This window comes from Physella acuta, unplaced genomic scaffold, assembly GCF_028476545.2.
Source record: "Physella acuta isolate Inbredline_101_S28 unplaced genomic scaffold, ASM2847654v3 ptg000005l, whole genome shotgun sequence".
Taxonomy (NCBI): Eukaryota; Metazoa; Mollusca; class Gastropoda; family Physidae; genus Physella; species Physella acuta.
Window position 1 is genome coordinate 157,501 of NW_026731525.1, and position 17,402 is coordinate 174,902.

Here is a 17,402-nt window from a genome sequence, read left to right on the forward strand (position 1 = left end):
GTTTGGCTAATTTAGATAAAATTTAATTTGAAAGTTACTACTACTAGACTTAGATCTAGATCTATGCCGTAAATCAAGTTGCATCAAAGTATAGTATAAAAATTCATTTGTGACGTCAAGAGTAAATAGCTAAGTTGGTAGCGTAGTCCGCTCACATGCGGGTGGCACAGGTTCTAGACCAATATGACAATGATTTTTTTTTCAATTTTTTCTTTTTTTTAGATGTGAATGATAAAGTTGCCTATCTGAACTTGACAGGATACAGGGCAGGTGAAGTAGAGTTCATCTGTTTCTTTGTCCTAAGCATATGAAGGGATAGTGTGGTCAGAGATATGCTCGGCTGGAATCGTTTTTTAAACGATAAAAACATGTTGTCTGAGACTTGGCGGGACACTGGGCAGGTGAAGTAGAGTTGAGTAGGTCACATGTGACGTCAGTATATGAAGGGATAGTCCGAAATCGGTGTTTTCGGTGTTTTTAAAAGATAAAAAACATATTTTTGAATGTTGGGTCTGTTTTTTGTGACGATAAGTGACACTGCAGTAGCGTAGCGAGGAGGGGGGGGGGCGGGAAGGGGAGGGGAGGCGGGGGGGGGGGGGGGAAGGGGAGGCGGGGGGGGGAGGGGAGGCGGGGGGGGGGGGGAAGGGGGACATATGTTGGGGCGCCAAAATGGTTTGGAAAAATAAATTGAAAGGTTGAGGGGGAGTGCAAATCGAAAGTTTGAGGAGGGGGGGGGGTTGCAAATCGAAATTTTGCGGGGGGGGGGGGGGGGGGTTCAAATCGAAAAGTTTGTCCCCGGGCGCCGGGAAGGGTCGCTATGCCTCTGAGTGACAGACGTGATGTTTTTTGATGGATGACCCCCGAAACCCACAGTTATCCAACGGATGACGGGTATTCTAGTTATTACTAAATTGATCAATGGAAACATTTTATTGAGCATTTTAGACCGCTATATAATCTATATATATAATTCTCCTCTGCGAGCCATTAGAAAAAAAACGAGCGACGCGTAGCTCGCCTCTCTCTTGCCGCGCGCAGTGAAGCGAACGATCCCACGTCGCGACAGGCTTAGGGGCAGATAATTTAGTTTGAACCGACTTTAAACTTACAGGAGGTAACTATTACCACTGGTGGCCAGTTTGGGGGAGACGATATGGTCGAGTGGTTGGGCACACGATTGTTATCCCACTCGACACGGGTTCAAATCTATGTGTTGTAGTCAGTAACCAGCCCTCATCCTTAAAAAATCATTTAAAAAGTTTTAAAAAACCCACGTTTTCTGATTGAACTAAAAAGTAGAAAATAAATGCTATACATCACAATAATGCAAGCGATCACTCTACTATAAGCGATCAAAAACGTGGGGCGCCGTGATTTTCTTACAGTTTCTAATATTGTTGACTCTCTACAAGCTCCCTAATAAAAGTCAATAGTATTATCTAATCAATAGTAATATAACTTTTACTTCGGCGCCCCACGTTTTTCATCGCTTATAGTAGAGTGATCGCTTGCATTATTGTGATGTATAGCATTTATTTTCTACTTTTTAGTTCAATCAGAAAACGTGGGTTTTTTAAAACTTTTTTAATGATTATTATTTCGAATTTATCAACCATGAGCTTTTTGCCGACTTGACCACGCCTCCATCACAATTAAGGATACGTGTCAACTGTTTATGCGCCATTGACTCCGGCTTGCTTTTCTTTTTGGATTTGCTTCCATAGCCTTTGTCCAACCAAGAACAAAATACAAGGCAGCAGTTGTTTAATTTTGGAGTTGTCCCTCCTAGAAGAGTGGGTGTCCCCGGCTAACGAGCCTAATCTTTTCGGTTTAGCAACCATGAGTTTTACCGACTCGACCCCACTGGCCCTCAACTTAACTGTTAAATCACTGGTTGTTTCATTTGAAAGCTGGTGGCAAGACAGATTATCAGCATACTAGTAAAGTGAACTAGTCCCAACACAAAACGAAAACAATAACATTATTCCACAAGATAATAAAAATAACATGAGAAGTTTCGTGCAGAAAACTCTAGGATCTAGTTCAAAATTTTATTCAACGATTTATGTAAACATCACATGACTGTTTGTAAAGAAAGGTTTTAAAACTGAAGCATCACAAGGCTCAACATAATCCTGATTCTATCTTAATTTATGTTTACTATAACCAAATCATAGTATAATAGATTTTGTACAGAGATTATCTCCCTAAGTTATTTTAAGCCCTTTACACTAAATACATGCAAAATTACTTTTGGCCTAATTAGATTTATAAGAGTAACTCATACATGAATAAAGAATGCACAATTAAAAAACAAAGTGTAATTCAGTGTACATAAAATAATTATACTTTATTTAAGTTAAGATATGAATTTCATAGCTTAGAAATAATTTTCATGCCAAAGCATTAAAACGTTTCAACTAATTGCGACAAATCAGGAAACCTATTGAATTATGAAATTTAAAGAAAATTAAATTTCACTCAATGCACTGGCTATTTTAAAGTCTGAATTACTTTATGGAAATAAATATTTATTCTTTATAGCCTAATTTATTGAACAGATGGTTACAAATATTTACATTTGCTTTTTTATCAGTGACTGTAAAAATGCTAGGCTCAATTTCAAGTCAGTTTTTTTTCTTTATTTTTTATTGTAGCATTGTGGGAGTAGCCTTAGGGATGATCTAATATGTGATCTGAGTTTTTAAATTAGCTTTATAATTGAATTAATTTAACCACTTTATAAATTTAAAATAAAAAATAAATAAAAAAAATAATAAAATTTTCAAAATAACAGGAAGAGGGTGAAAATCAATGCACTTTTATTTACTAGCATCTGAAAAGTAATAGAATCTATATTGTATGTACATCCTTCAAAATCTGTAAGTTAAGTACAGAGCAAGTGTTTAACTAAAAATAAATACTAAAAAGTTGAAAAAAGTTCATCCCATAAAAATTGAAAAATAAAGAAATAAAATAAAAATATTTAATCTGTGAATATGTGTATTGGTTTGAAAGTTGACTGTTAATTTTTATTTAGTTGAGTTCGACAGTATGGTTTCATGAAAGAATGCTTTGTAGCAAAAATGTAAATAAAAATATTAGTTTGTATCATTAACTCCATAACCTTGTTCAAGAAAAAAAAAATGTTTTACAATTCTCTGAGAAAGTTAAAATATCACATCAACAAGAAACAGGGATTAAATTTACATCAAATCAGCGATTTCAAATATTGTTTTTACTTTATTTTACAATTAAGAATAAAAAGAACTTAAATTTTCTTCTGTCTACTAGATCTGATAGCAGTTGTAGACTTTATTGGCTTCTTGTTTAGCCTTCAACCTGCATTTTAGGGGCCCCAATTTGGTCCTTTGTGATGCAGTCGCAGCCCTTGATGACATCAAACTAAAAGAAAATAATTTGTGCAGGCAATGATGGTGATCAAAAACAAAGGATTCTAATTAAAAAATTATTTTGGCATTTTTCACTTTGGTAAACCATATTAGAGTAGATAAAGATAAAAGTTATGACAGGGCTGATAAAGGTAAGGCCCATATTGATTCAACTGTGGTCCTAAGTAATAAGATCCTGTGTTCATGTATCTTTGTAAGCTTTTATTTGAATCAGTTTGAGGGTCCAATAATGATATTTTTTTTTTGGTAGACGAAATGACCAGTGATATGTATTGTATAAATAGGTCTTGGTAGATTCTAGAAATGTTACATAATATCCTGTGTTGGCCTGTAAGGAAATATTAAGTAATGTTCTATAGTGTATAGTGATGCATTAAAAATATCACATTTTTGTATTATATACCTTTAGGATGATTCTTAATGTTTAATTTTACCATATGGACTAAGCTTATAAAAAAAGCACTGGTTTTAGCTGAAATGGAGGAAGGGCACGAAGAAAAACTGTGACACTAAGGTGATAAACTTACAAATTTGACGGTCTTAGTTCCATCGCTGCATCTCATGATGGCGCTCTCCTGGCCTGTGACAGTGCCGTGGCAGCAGAGCTCAGCGTCGTCATCACAGCCTCCGTAGCAGGCACCGAAGTTGATGCTGCGATCTGCTACACAGCCATTGGTGTCCCTCTCTACCCTGTAGTTACGTATCAGACCACACTGAACTGGTTTCTCTAGAAGAGGAAGAACAATATTGGAATCATTGGTAAAAGAAATCAATTTTAAAATTATTAATTTTTAAAATTAAACTTTGATATCACTTAGACTTCAAAACAAAATTAATTAAACAAATGTAATTGTATAGCAACATGTTTAGCAAAATATTTACTTTTTTTTAAACAACCATAACACATATTTTTTGTAAATAGATATAAATTTATAAAAATAAAAAAAAAATTATCAGCTAAATATAATAGTTATTAACATTAATTGTTTTCAATATAGCAAGAAGATAAGTAGACATTTTTTGTATTTCCCACCTTCGCAGGCTCGAGGCTCAAGGACCTCAAAGTCATCTGTCTTCTTGTCACAGACTTCCTTCATCAGCTGACACTCATTGTCATAGGTCTAGTGGGAGGGAGCAAGAAGGGGTTAAAATAAGTGTCAAAAAATCAAAAGTCTTAGTAAAGCAAGAAGGGGTTAAAATAAATGGTAGCTAATTGAAGAATTAAAGCCTTAAGTCAGTACAAAGAGTATTTTAAAAAGATAAACTAAAATGTAATCATTTACTTAATAGCAAAAAGAAAGTACGGTGTTATTTCCATCCAGCTGCCTTGTGTCTTCACAACAAGAATTATTCTACATCCTTGACCCAATAGGGTATAATGATAGCACCACATGTTTAATACTGTGGAATCTGACCCTACACTTTCATATATTCTTCACATAATAATTTTAAACAAAGTTGAGGGTTATTAAAATATATTTATCTTAACTGAGTAGATCATTCCACACTGAGGAGATAATAGATCAAATAAAAAGAGAAAGAACATGCATGTATATAGATAAGACTGAAAACAAACACTGGAAATAATCCAAAAACAGAGCCAGAGGGGAAAGTCTCCACATAGGTGGACAGTGAGGCAATACCTTGATTATGTTAACAACTCGGCCACAGACTGGACTGTCCACTGCGTCTGCGCATGTTGGACACTGACATGAAGGCTGGTTGTTGTCATCTGCTACACACACCTTGCCTGGCTCCTTGCAGGTGTCATCGCGACATGGGCCTAAAAAATGGGACACCCTTTAAGATTATGTTTATACAGCATTTATGTGGGGTAATCTTTGGATTATGTTTATACAGCAGTTATGTGGGGTACTCTTTAAGATTATGTTTATACAGCAGTTATGTGGACTAATCTTTAAGATTATGTTTTAATCAGCAGTTATGTGGGCTAATCTTTAAGATTATGTTTTAATCAGCAGTTATGTGGGGTACTCTTTGAGATTATGTTTAGGAAATTAACTAAAGGCTTAATGTCTATCATGTAACCATTTTTGTAATGACATGACAGAAGATTTAAATGAAGACCTTCCCATTGTCACTTTGCTAATGACATGACAAAAGAGAGAAACTCACCACTGTCACAGGTGTTGTAGCAGGGAATGTACTCAGTGTCATGGATTTGGTTGTTGGCGTTGGCGAAGTAGACGTCCCTGGTCCTGTTCTTGGTTCCTTGTTTACATTTCTCACTGCAGTCTCCCCAGTCTGACCATGGCCCAGCCACAGCTAGAGACACAACATTGGGTAATATTAGATGTTAGGTAGAAAATATTTTATTTTTTGTGTACATGACACAGCTTATATCCGGTTGTGTACTCCATGTGACATCACACAGTTTGTATCACCTTAAGTACATAAACAAAATCAGTTTCTCTGTTTTGGTTTATGCTATGTGTTATATCATGAAATACAGCATTGTAAATGATCATAAAAATGGGTGAGCTATGTTATTTTGCACAATTCGATATTCCTACATAGAGTCAAAATGTACTCATTTTTATTGGTCTAGGCTTTTTTTTTTGTTTGTTCTGACAATTGTTAAGTTTAAAAATATTTTAAATTTAATTGTATATTCTGATCTTGCAAAATATCTAACTGGTAGAATAAGAACATACATTATCTTAAAAACTGATAGGACCACAAGTAGGCAACAAAGAAAATATGTTTACAAAGAAAATTTTATTCCTTAAGAGTGCAACATTGAAAAAGATAACTTTGAAATTAAAATACAATGTTATAGCAACAATTCAAATAAAAATATAACGTGTTTAAATTAAAGCTAAGGATTTTCATTTTTCGTGTAGAAAAAAAAACAACATTCAACTTACGAACTCCGTTTCCTGGGCAAGGTTTACCAGTGAATTGAACATCAACTGTAGTTTCAATCTCAGCTTCACATGTGGCTTGTTTCATGTGGCAGATGCTGGTGTAGGTCACTTTGTTAGTAGCACACACGGTCTCTGTGTATAACACAGTAGAAAAATTTGTTTCTGTACTGTATTTAGTCTTTGGATATTTTATGGTAGAAACATTAGTTTCTGTACTGTACATAGTCTTTGGATATTTTACGGTAGAAACATTAGTTTCCTGAGCTTATTTCATATTAGCAATACTAAACAAAATCAGTGTGGCTTACACAGTAATGTTACACTATCTGTGTTCCACAGTAAACTCATTTAATTGTGATGAGAAGCAATTGTTAAGTGTTGAAATAAAGACACCACTAGCAGATTTATCAAATGTAACAGCTTACAGTCCCCATGATGACAACTACTAAAATTTTATTGTGGATATAATTTTTTTCTATTGAAGATTTTAAAATTTATTTTGGCATTACAGATATAAAGGCAAGACACTTCAGAGCCTGATTTCGATCAATGTCGCAGCTACTGATATATTCTTGGAGATTTACTCTACACTTTGCCTGCTATAAGTTCACATAAGGGAAAAAATCTGTAGATCATCATGACTTTTTCATCCAAGTTTACCTATTCCTTAGATGACTACTTGTTGCTATTCTAAAGCTTTCATCATAATGTAGTGTATTCTTCTTTGCCATTTTCAACTCCCAGTGCAGCCTACACAATTTACAACATACTTCCATGTTTTTACATCCTTTGCTATATTTTTATTTCATTTCAATTCTTTTCAAAAAATTTAGTCTTTTTTTATTTCTCAGTGCCTGTTTTTTTATTCCTTTTTTCTCTTGATCCTTGTGAATTCCATGATTTCCTCTCTATGCCCTATCCATCCCCAACTACTTTTCCAAATTTCCAGCTCAATTGGATTTGTTCTATACTTTCCATATGGTTGTGTTAACTACAGAACATAATGTACCACTTTAATTCTTATTCGTGATGTATTAGCTGATCATAAAAAAGACATTTTTGTAAATAAAGTTTTGATAAATTAAAACATGAAGATTACTTACCATCTTTGAATGTTGCTGTAGAATCTTCACATGTTGGGCAGCCACATTTTGGTTTCCCATCAACAACAGAGCAGTTGGAGAACTGTTTCTCACAAATCACTTTAGAGCAGGAATCTAATCACACAAAATATTTAAAATAATGTAGTATAACTGCAAAATCCACAAAATACAGAAAATATTTATGACAAAATATGCAGAAAATTGTAAATATTAATAACAAAAAAAATTCATAAAAAAAAGTTTTAATATCAAGCTTTTATGTAATAATGCACTGAAAAGTAGAAAATAAATTATACACTACTATTTAAATTACTATTAAGAAAAGCGTGGGTCACTTTAGTATCTATTGGATACCTTTACTAATATTTGAGAAGAGACCCACGCTTTTCTTTATAGTAATTTAAATAGTAGTGTATAATTTATTTTCTACTTTTCAGTGCATTATTACATAAAAGCTTGTTATTAAAACTTTTTTTATGAATTTTTTTTGAGTACTTTACATGTTTTATTTACAATAGAGTTACATGACTAAAAACCATTGCGCGCCTATTGAACGTGATGCCGCAGCTATTGAACGTGATGACGCTTGTGGTGTGGTTGGATAGACATGCCTACTAATTCGGTCTAAATTTTAATTAATTCATAAAAAAATAATTAGGCATCCAATTAAGTCAAATTTAATTTCACATTGCATTGTCTTCATGTCTTGACCCACGTGCCAACTGTGAACCGTATTGGTCAAGTAAAAGTGTCCGAATTTTCGCTCCGCCGTTTCGATCTAGACTGACGACTGACCACAGAGGAAGTGATTTAAATAAAAGCTTGTAAAAATATGATGAGATTACGAGGTTTAAATAGTATTTAAATACCTAAAGGACAAAAGAGCAGAGTAATAAAAAATTAACTTTTTTTAGCGCAATTTCAATACTGGACAATTGCGATTATTAACTCGTCAAGGATGGATGTGTGTCCGCGCTTTAAGTCATATCTCCTCCTCAACGAAGCAATATCAAGGACTAGTTCCAAAGCAAATATGTTAAGCAAGTTCCGAGGATGATTGTGGGCCAAAAAAAATTCCCGGAATTCCTTCCTGGATTTCCCGGAAAAGCCAAAAAAAAAATCTTTAAAAAATGCAGTTTTTGGCCCATATCTCGGCAACCAGACCACTTAGAGACTTGAAACATTTACCAATCGATTCCTGCCATAATTTAAAACAATATTGCCGAAGAAAGTTTTCAAAAATATCGTTTCGTTCAGTCACAAAAAATTAATTAAGGAAATTGCGCTTAAATTGTCACTAGACTTTTTATTAACTTGTTTACAATGATGACAATAGTTTGCAAAATAGCAATAGTTCACATAGGACATATTTTTCTGTGTGGCCAGTATTAAACCTCTGTGCCCTTGCTTTCCCAGACCCAAATTATTATTGGGTTGACTGAGGGATGCTATTCTGATCCTTTTAAGTGCAAGCAATTGAACTCTAGAGTTGCGTTAAGAACACAAGCTTTCCTGCAATATTCAATTCCGCCATACAGTTTAATAAACTATGAAATACATCTGATCCTTCCAAAGTTGGTGACACAATATGGCTATAAAAATGATCAAACAACTGACACAATATAGCTGCAATGATCAAACAGCTGACACAATATAGCTGCAATGATCAAACAACTGACACAATATAGCTGCAATGATCAAACAACTGACACAATATAGCTGCAATGATTAAACAACTGACACAATATAGCTTCAATGATCAAACATATGACACAATATAGCTTCAATGATCAAACAACTGACACAATATAGCTTCAATGATCAAACATCTGACACAATATAGCTGCGATGATCAAACATCTGACACAATATAGCTGCAATGATCAAACAACTGACACAATATAGCTTCAATGATCAAACAACTGACATAATATAGCTGCAATGATCAAACAACTGACACAATATAGCTTCAATGATCAAACATCTGACACAATATAGCTGCAATGATGCAGTTAGACCTACTTTGACAATCTCCCTGGTAGTCCACTTTCAGGTTATCATTGGCTGTCTTACATGCAGTGATGGCCAAAGACCTGTAGCTGGCATATGTTATAGCATCAGTACCACACACCTGTCAGGTAGATTTCATTACATCAAGGTCAACAATTTTCTAGGCTTCATTACATTAAGGAAAACAATTTTCTAGATTTCATTACATCAAGGGAACTATTATCTGAAAATAGACTAATAAAAATTTGACATAATAGCTTTTTAATTTTGTATTTGCTTTTAAACTATAGTAATTTTAATTATTTAATAGGTATGCTGCAATTTAATATTAAGTCTTATATAAGAATAAAGCCCTATGGAGGTATTTCAGAAATCTGCTTAAAAATAATAAAACTAAGGCACCATTTCTCAGATAGATGCGGTTTAAAAAAAGAGTAGGAAATGTGAGCATAAAATGTGGGTAAATTACAAAACTTTGAAATGATTTTATGATGTGAATAGAGTTGGACAAGTTGGTTATGAACCTGACATGTTCATGTGTTTGATGAAGTCTTCACCTGTGTCTGTGACCCTAAAATAGTCAAGAAGGGTCGTCAGTGCTACTTTACCCATCTGTAAGTCAGGTATGTGAAAGTACGTCTGTAGGGGTGGGAACTCAGGGAGATCATAAGTATAAAATTCAATACGAAATCATAAGAAGTAAGTTATATATTTAAGGCTAGGTGCGGTACCAAATTTAGGTGTATCGGGTGCCTGATGTAGAATTTCAGTTTTGACCTAATTATTAAAATACATTCATTTCTAAACATAAAAACGTATTAGTAATTACTAGAAAATAGTGATTTGTATTTTGCATTTATTGGGTAGTTTTTTTTTAAATTATTTTTTTTTTTTACTTCTTTCGCGTTTTTCTCAAAATTACAAATTTGACACTTCAAATTGATACTCCTCAGTTAGTTTTACTTGTATCTTACTGAAACTTTACCTTATTATTCTACAGATACATACACATAACTTCTATGTTCAATTTCTATCAAAACTTGCTTTATTTTTATTTTAAAGCCAGAAATAAGCTACATTTGTGCACGTTTTAGCGTTTTTTATCAGTTTGATAGAATTTGTTTTAGAAAAAAGTTAGCTTGGCTTTACTTAAAATGTGAAACATAGAACTTAATAAGCTTAAATCGCCCTATATAATGCATGCATTTTGGTGTGTTTAGCACTTGTGGTTATAGAGCCTTAGCATTTTGAAAATGATAAACAAAAATCCAATATGGCGGCCATTACCATGGCAACCATATGATAAAATAGATTCTTATACCTTTTTAAAAAATAACTTTCAGTATATATTATATGGGTAAAGTTTTAATGGATTAGCTTGAATAATAACGAAAAAGTGCATTTGGTGTAGCACCTAGCCTTAAAAAAACAAAAGTAAAATTAGGAATTAATAAATCCACAGCTGTGAATATTTATTAATAATGCCAATTATTATTCAAACAGTAATAAAATTCAGTTATGCAATTAATTGTTATACAATAGTTCATTTTTAGATAAACATACATTTGCACAGGAATAGTCTTAGAATGTATATACTTTATTCACAATTCAAAAATGTATTTAATAGATAAACAAGATTTTAAAATTTATTTAGGTTTTATGAAGCATAAAAGAATTACTTTAAAAAATTGTGAAAAAGAAAAGTATTTTCAGACAAGGCCTTTACCAAAAATAATTAAAAAAAAAACCCATAAAAGAATGGTATTTCAAAGAATAAATCCACGTCCGCAAAAACGAAAACCAAGAAATCTGATCACCTTGCCAGGCACAGGGCAGTTCTCTCCCTTACAAGCACAACATTGGCCATTTGGTGCAGTTGCCTCAGTTGTATCTCCTATTACCACATAAATTTGTCATTGAAAACTATTTCATCAAGTATTTTAACTACTTATACATTCTAATATAAACATTTTACTAATTTGTAGAAGCGGATTTTAAATATGCTGTTGCAAAATTTAAAAAAAAAATTAATTTTGTTTGTGATATAGTAATATTTCAAGAAATCTTTCATAAACAACTGAAGTGTTGTGAAATAAAAAAACTTTCTGTACTTACTGACACAAGCACCTGTAGTGCTCTTCTTGTAGCCAGCACAGCATTCACACGAGAAACTTCCTGGGGTGTTGACACACTCAGAGTTGGCTCCACATCCATCAATGTCATAGTCACATTCATCAATATCTGGAATTGTTTTATTAACTCAATTCAAATATTTTAGAAATTAAAATGTCAAAATTGAAGTGTTATTTTTACAAAACAAATAGATATTTAAAAACAGGATTTATTAAACTTTACAGAAGAAAGTTAGTTTTAATTTAAATGTAATAATGAATTTGATAGTTTTTAAAAACTAAAAAAAAAAAAACAAAAACAACAAACAAAAAAGAACCCCCTATGATACAATTGTTTATCTTGTAAGCTAACTTTTAGAGCTAGAGTTGAAGTATGAGATTACATATTTTATTGGTTTTAACAAGTATTCAGAGTGGGTTTAACTCTTTAAGACCATAATGATGCTCCCAGCCGTTGACACGCCGACCTGCCATATAATAACGACGCTCCCAGCCTCCGATAACATTTTCTCTATGTAATTCTTTGTTTTTTAGAATCCAAGTTTTTAACCGTATATATAGGTAATGATAATGCTAGAGCTGCCATTTTTCATTGTATTTATTTCTTAGTTTTCTCGTGGAGTTGATTTTGTATTTCATACAATTTTTTTTGTAAAACAACTTGTAAAACTGCATGTTTTAAACACTGCGGAATGCCATTTAGTGACAGCATCTAAATGTTTATGTCACCGCATTAAAATTATCAAAAGATAAGCTATTTAAACTAAGACTTATCCGATCCATTATTTTTGTACAAAAATAGACATACTTTCGTTTTCTACGACTAAGGACCCATGAAAAGTAATTCTTATCATTAATTTTCCCGACAGAAGCGTATTTTTTGCCCCCAAAAATCAACTATTTCTTCTTTAAAACTAAAAAATTATCCTTCTTCAACAAATAAATAATAACTTAAAATTGATATCAGTGTGTAGGGCATTATATTATGATTAATATTTATCAATAATGTGTGGGGTTTAAATCAACAGGTAAAAAGAAAAGGGTCGTTTAGTCGTAGGGGTTAAAAATCTATCTTACCCATGCATACTTATCTCAAAAGAATACCTACCGTGTATTAAGACATCTATCCTGTTCAGCTATAACACATACCTTTGCAGACTTTTCCATTGAGGACAAAGCCCTCTTTACAGCCACAAGCAAAGCCTCCATCAAGGTTGATACAAGTTTGGCCAATCATAGTGCAGTTGTCCTGGCCAGTGGCACATTCATCAATGTCTGCAAGTTAAGAGTCATAAAGTATTTTAATTTTACAATATTGGAAAATCTAAACCATCCTATAGATGACTTGTTAAGGTGTTTATTCTATTGAGAAGAAATTAGTTTTCATTTTCAAGCTTACAGAAAATAAGCATACCTGCGAGTAATTTTACATGGCAAGATATGAACCAATCACAATTTAAATAACAGGCCAAACCTTAATTAAAATAATTAACATTATCAACTTCAGTTATTTGTCATCATTATAATCTATTTGTAGAAATCTTGATTTGAAATTTTCTCTTCAATTCCCTTTAAATGTTGTAGTTAATTATTTTAACCTCACCTTCACACTGATTGCAGTCTCCAATGTATCCCATCTTGCAAACACAGGTTCCATTTTTACACTCCATGTTAGCAATTTCACAAACAACACCAGTGCATGTATCAGCTGACAAGACAGATTTGTTAAAAATGTTATTTTGTGTTCCCCATTTTTAAACCAAAAAAATATGGTATAAAATGTATGCTTTAAAACAAAGGGTATGTGGGTCTAAAATAAAACTGTAGGTTAAAAAACTAGTTATTAAGAATTGAAATTTGTTTAGAAATAGAAATATTAATATTTGTTTTGAAAATTACACTGTTTAAATATCATATTTTTCCGAAAATAAACAGTTTTGTTAGACTATTGCTTTAAAAGAAAAATAATTCTTTAAATTTCAGTTAATCTTTCTAGGGATGGAAGGAAATACTAAAAGAACTATTGTTTTTACACACAAAAAAATTAATTCTTTTAATAAAGTTACACTTTTGGACCTTATCAGTAGGACAGATGAAGTTAAAGTAAAGTTAGAAAAAGAAATGTAATTAAAATTAGCAAATAAAGATTAGGTCTATAAATTAACTGTTTAAAATTCTGAAAAAGAAAACAATTTTTTAAATTGGTGCCTGAGAAACTTACGTTCACACTTGTCACTGCCTTCCTTCATGAGGTAACCCTCCTTACAGTAGCAGCCTGTGACACCATCTTGAATACTACACTCCTCATTCTCCTCACAGCCTGCTGGGGTAACTTTGGTGGTGTTTTTGCCAAGGCAGGTAATTGTTTCTGAACAGTCAGGGAGGTAAAGAATGTCACCCATCTGGTGAAAACAAAACAACAGTTAGAATATGTGAGTGATGTATGATTTCAGGCCATATTACAGAAGAAGTATGGCCCATTTGTTTTTGTGACAATGATAATTATTATTATGCTTTTTTTCAAACAGCTAAAATGATCAGTTTCTAATTAAAAATATACATTTATACTGAAAATAAATGAAAATATATGGTGAAATAGCTTAAATTTAATGCAGGGTAAACAATAAACTTCTGCCATCCGGTGTTAGAGCCTTGTCAAGGCTTGGCAGCTTGTGTATCCTGACCACCCCCAGAGCTATAGCAGCGGGAGTGTAAACTCCTGGTAGGTTCAACCAAGCTGGGAAGGTCTGTGCGGGTAGGGATTAGACCAAAGCTAACACCCTGGTCCACCAGGTTGGGGGTTGAAACATAAGGCTAGCAACCTTATCTCATAAAAAAATATACCGCTACAGAAACTGCAAGTACACAAATCCAACACCGACTTGGTCAAGGGGGTTCCTCTCTAGAAGAGCCCATGATGCCTACTTGTGAAAGCCTAACGGAAGCTAGTTTGCTGACAAATCTCCTAACGCCCAAGACTAAAACTAGATTAGGGACCTGGAACATCAGAACCCTATATGAAAGCAGCAGATCAGCCCAGGTCGCCAAAGAAATGAGGAGGTATAAATAAAAAGTCCTAGGATTAAGTGAGACATGATGGAATGGCAGTGGTCAAACTAGGTTGGTCTCGGGAGAGACTGTCATCTACTCAGGCCACGAGGACGAAGATCATGAACACACGCAAGGTGTAGCCATAATGATGTCTCCAGAAGCAACAAATGCTTTGAACAAATGCAAGGGAACCAGTCTCGCCACAACTCATACCAGCTCATTTCAATGCCAAGGGAAGGAAAACAACTTTAATCCAGTGCTATGCACCCACAAATGCTGCAACAGATGAAGAGAAAGAGGACTTTTACAGCGCCCTGCAAGCTCAAATTGACAAATCACCAAAAAGAGATATAAAGATAGTGATGGGAGACATGAATGCCAAAGTTGGAACAGAAAATAAAGATCGTGAGCTCACAATGGGGAACAATGGAATAGGCATAATAAATGAAAACGGGGAACTCTTTGCTGATTTCTGCGCATTTAATGATCTAATTATAGGGGGGACAATTTTCTCTCATAAAGATATACATAAGACCACCTGGACGTCACCCGATGGCAAAACAAAGAACCAAATTGATCACATCACAGTTTCCAGATAGTGGAGAAGAAGTTTAATGGATGTAATGGCGAAACGAGGTGCAGATGCAGCCTCAGACCACCAACTCGTGGTTGCAATACTAAAATGAAAACTAAAATCCTACAGGGATCGCGCTGATAAACCGCACTTTAAATTCAATACAAGATATCTTAGGAGTCCAAAAATAAAGGAAGACTTTAACTGAGCAGTAAAAAATAGGTATGAAGCACTCTCCAGCCTGGCAGAAGAAACAGTAGAGCAAAAATGACTATGAATACAGAAACTATGGAAGTCAACATGCACTGACATATTGGGAAGAAGAAAAAATGAACAAAAAGAATGGATCACAACAGAGACATGGGCCAAAAATTGAAGAAAGAAAAGAACAAATGTAAGGATGAAAAAGAGAAAATAAACCTCAGAACACATTATTGTGAAGTAAATCGCATGGTCAGGATAAGTGCAAAAGAAGACAAAAGACAGTTCATACAGGAGATGATAGAGGAGGCAGAAACTGCAGCATGACAAGGAAAAATGAAGAGGCTATATGAAGTAACCAGGACCCTATCAGGCAAAAATATTAACAGAACAGAGAGGCAGATGGGTACAGCACTTTGATAAGATTTTAAACCATCCTCTCTCATCAAACATCCCTGATATACCACCTGCAAACCACCTACTAAATGTGTGTACAGATCCACCCACAAAGTTAGAAACAATAAGAGAAATAAAGAACATGAAAAATGGCAAAGCAGCTGGCCCGGACGGCATCCCACCAGAGGCACTAAAAGCAGACCCAGCCATATCAGCAGACATACTACATCCTCTACTTAAGCAGATTTGGGAAGAAGAGATAATCCCATCTGACTGGAAACTGGGATACCTAATAAAACTGCCAAAGAAGGGAGACCTGACAACATGCAACAACTGGGGAAGGATAATGCTTCTTTCAGTCCCAAGTAAAGTGCTGACAAGAATCATCCTAGAGAGACTTAGAGATGCCTTGGACAAAAAGCTGAGACAAGAACAAGCTGGCTTTTGTCAAGACAGGTCATGTACTGACCACATTGCCACGCTGCGCATCATTATCGAACAGTCTCTTGAGTGGCAATCCCCCTTATACATGACTTTTGTCGACTTTGAAAGGCGTTTGACAGTGTGAATAGAGATGCTATCTAGAAGTTAATAAGCCACTATGGAATACCCAAAACATTTATATCTTACACAGAAACTATATAAAGACTCCACCAGTCAGGTAATACACAAGGGAAAGCTAACAAAACCATTCACGGTGACGATGGGAATAAGACAGGAATGTATGCTATCGCCAATTATATTCTTGATGGTAATCGACTGGATCATGCTGAAAACCACAAAAAACGACACAGGAATCCAGTGGAGTTTCACCAAAAGGCTGGAGGATCTTGATTTCGCAGATGACATCTGCCTACTATCTCACAAGCATCAACATACGCAAGCCAAACTAAATCGGCTGTCTGAAGAAGCCTCCAAAGTTGGACTAAAAATAAATAAAAATAAAACAGAGTTCATCAGAATCAATAACAGCCAGGACCTGCCGATACAGCAAAATGGAGAAGATTTACGAGAAACAAACACATTCACATATCTGGGAAGCGTGATCAATAAGGACAGGGGAGCAGATGAGGACATAAAATGTCGTATCAACAAGGCTAGATGTGCCTTCAACTCACTGCACCCGATGTGGAGGTCCACGGCCCTGTCACTCCGGAGCAAAATTGGGATTTTCAACTCAAATGTCAAGGCAGTGCTGCTCTATGGGTCGGAGGGTCACGAAGACAAATACTGTTAAGATATAGGCATTTGTAAACAAATGCTTATGACATATACTTAAAATAATATGGCCAGACAAAATATCAAACAAAGACCTATGGCGAACTTTAAAGCAACAGCCAATAGAGACAGATGTCAAGGCCCGAAAATGGGGATGGATCGGACACACATTAAGAAAGGAAAAAGAAAACATCACAAGGCATGCTTTAGACTGGAATCCCCAGGGAAAAAGGAGGGTAGGCCGGCCAAGGAAGACATGGAGAAGAACGGTTGAAGAAGAGGCGAAAGCAGCTGGGCACACATGGGCACAGATAAAGGGGGCAGCCCTAAACCGAGTCCGCTGGAGATGTGTGGTTGCAGCCCTTTGCTACCCAGGGGCCACAAAGGAATGATGATGATGCTGAAACAATAAACTT

At 34.6% G+C, this 17,402-nt stretch overlaps 1 protein-coding gene across 1 annotated transcript in view; it reads right to left on the bottom strand.

Annotated features, from left to right (window-relative positions):
• Positions 1-2,037: 2,037 nt before the first annotated feature.
• Positions 2,038-17,402, bottom strand: part of LOC131936362 (uncharacterized) — a 73,958-nt gene continuing 58,593 nt past the window's right edge. The window contains exons 47-59 of the mRNA XM_059293345.1: positions 13,768-13,948; positions 13,150-13,254; positions 12,696-12,821; positions 11,530-11,655; positions 11,232-11,308; positions 9,427-9,535; positions 7,405-7,518; positions 6,302-6,433; positions 5,550-5,699; positions 5,057-5,196; positions 4,447-4,534; positions 3,941-4,140; positions 2,038-3,405 (exon numbers count right to left, since the gene is read on the bottom strand). Of these exons, the coding sequence (XP_059149328.1) occupies positions 3,331-3,405; positions 3,941-4,140; positions 4,447-4,534; positions 5,057-5,196; positions 5,550-5,699; positions 6,302-6,433; positions 7,405-7,518; positions 9,427-9,535; positions 11,232-11,308; positions 11,530-11,655; positions 12,696-12,821; positions 13,150-13,254; positions 13,768-13,948 (1,623 nt within the window). The 3' untranslated portion in view covers positions 2,038-3,330. The remainder of the gene's footprint in view (positions 3,406-3,940; positions 4,141-4,446; positions 4,535-5,056; positions 5,197-5,549; positions 5,700-6,301; positions 6,434-7,404; positions 7,519-9,426; positions 9,536-11,231; positions 11,309-11,529; positions 11,656-12,695; positions 12,822-13,149; positions 13,255-13,767; positions 13,949-17,402) is intronic.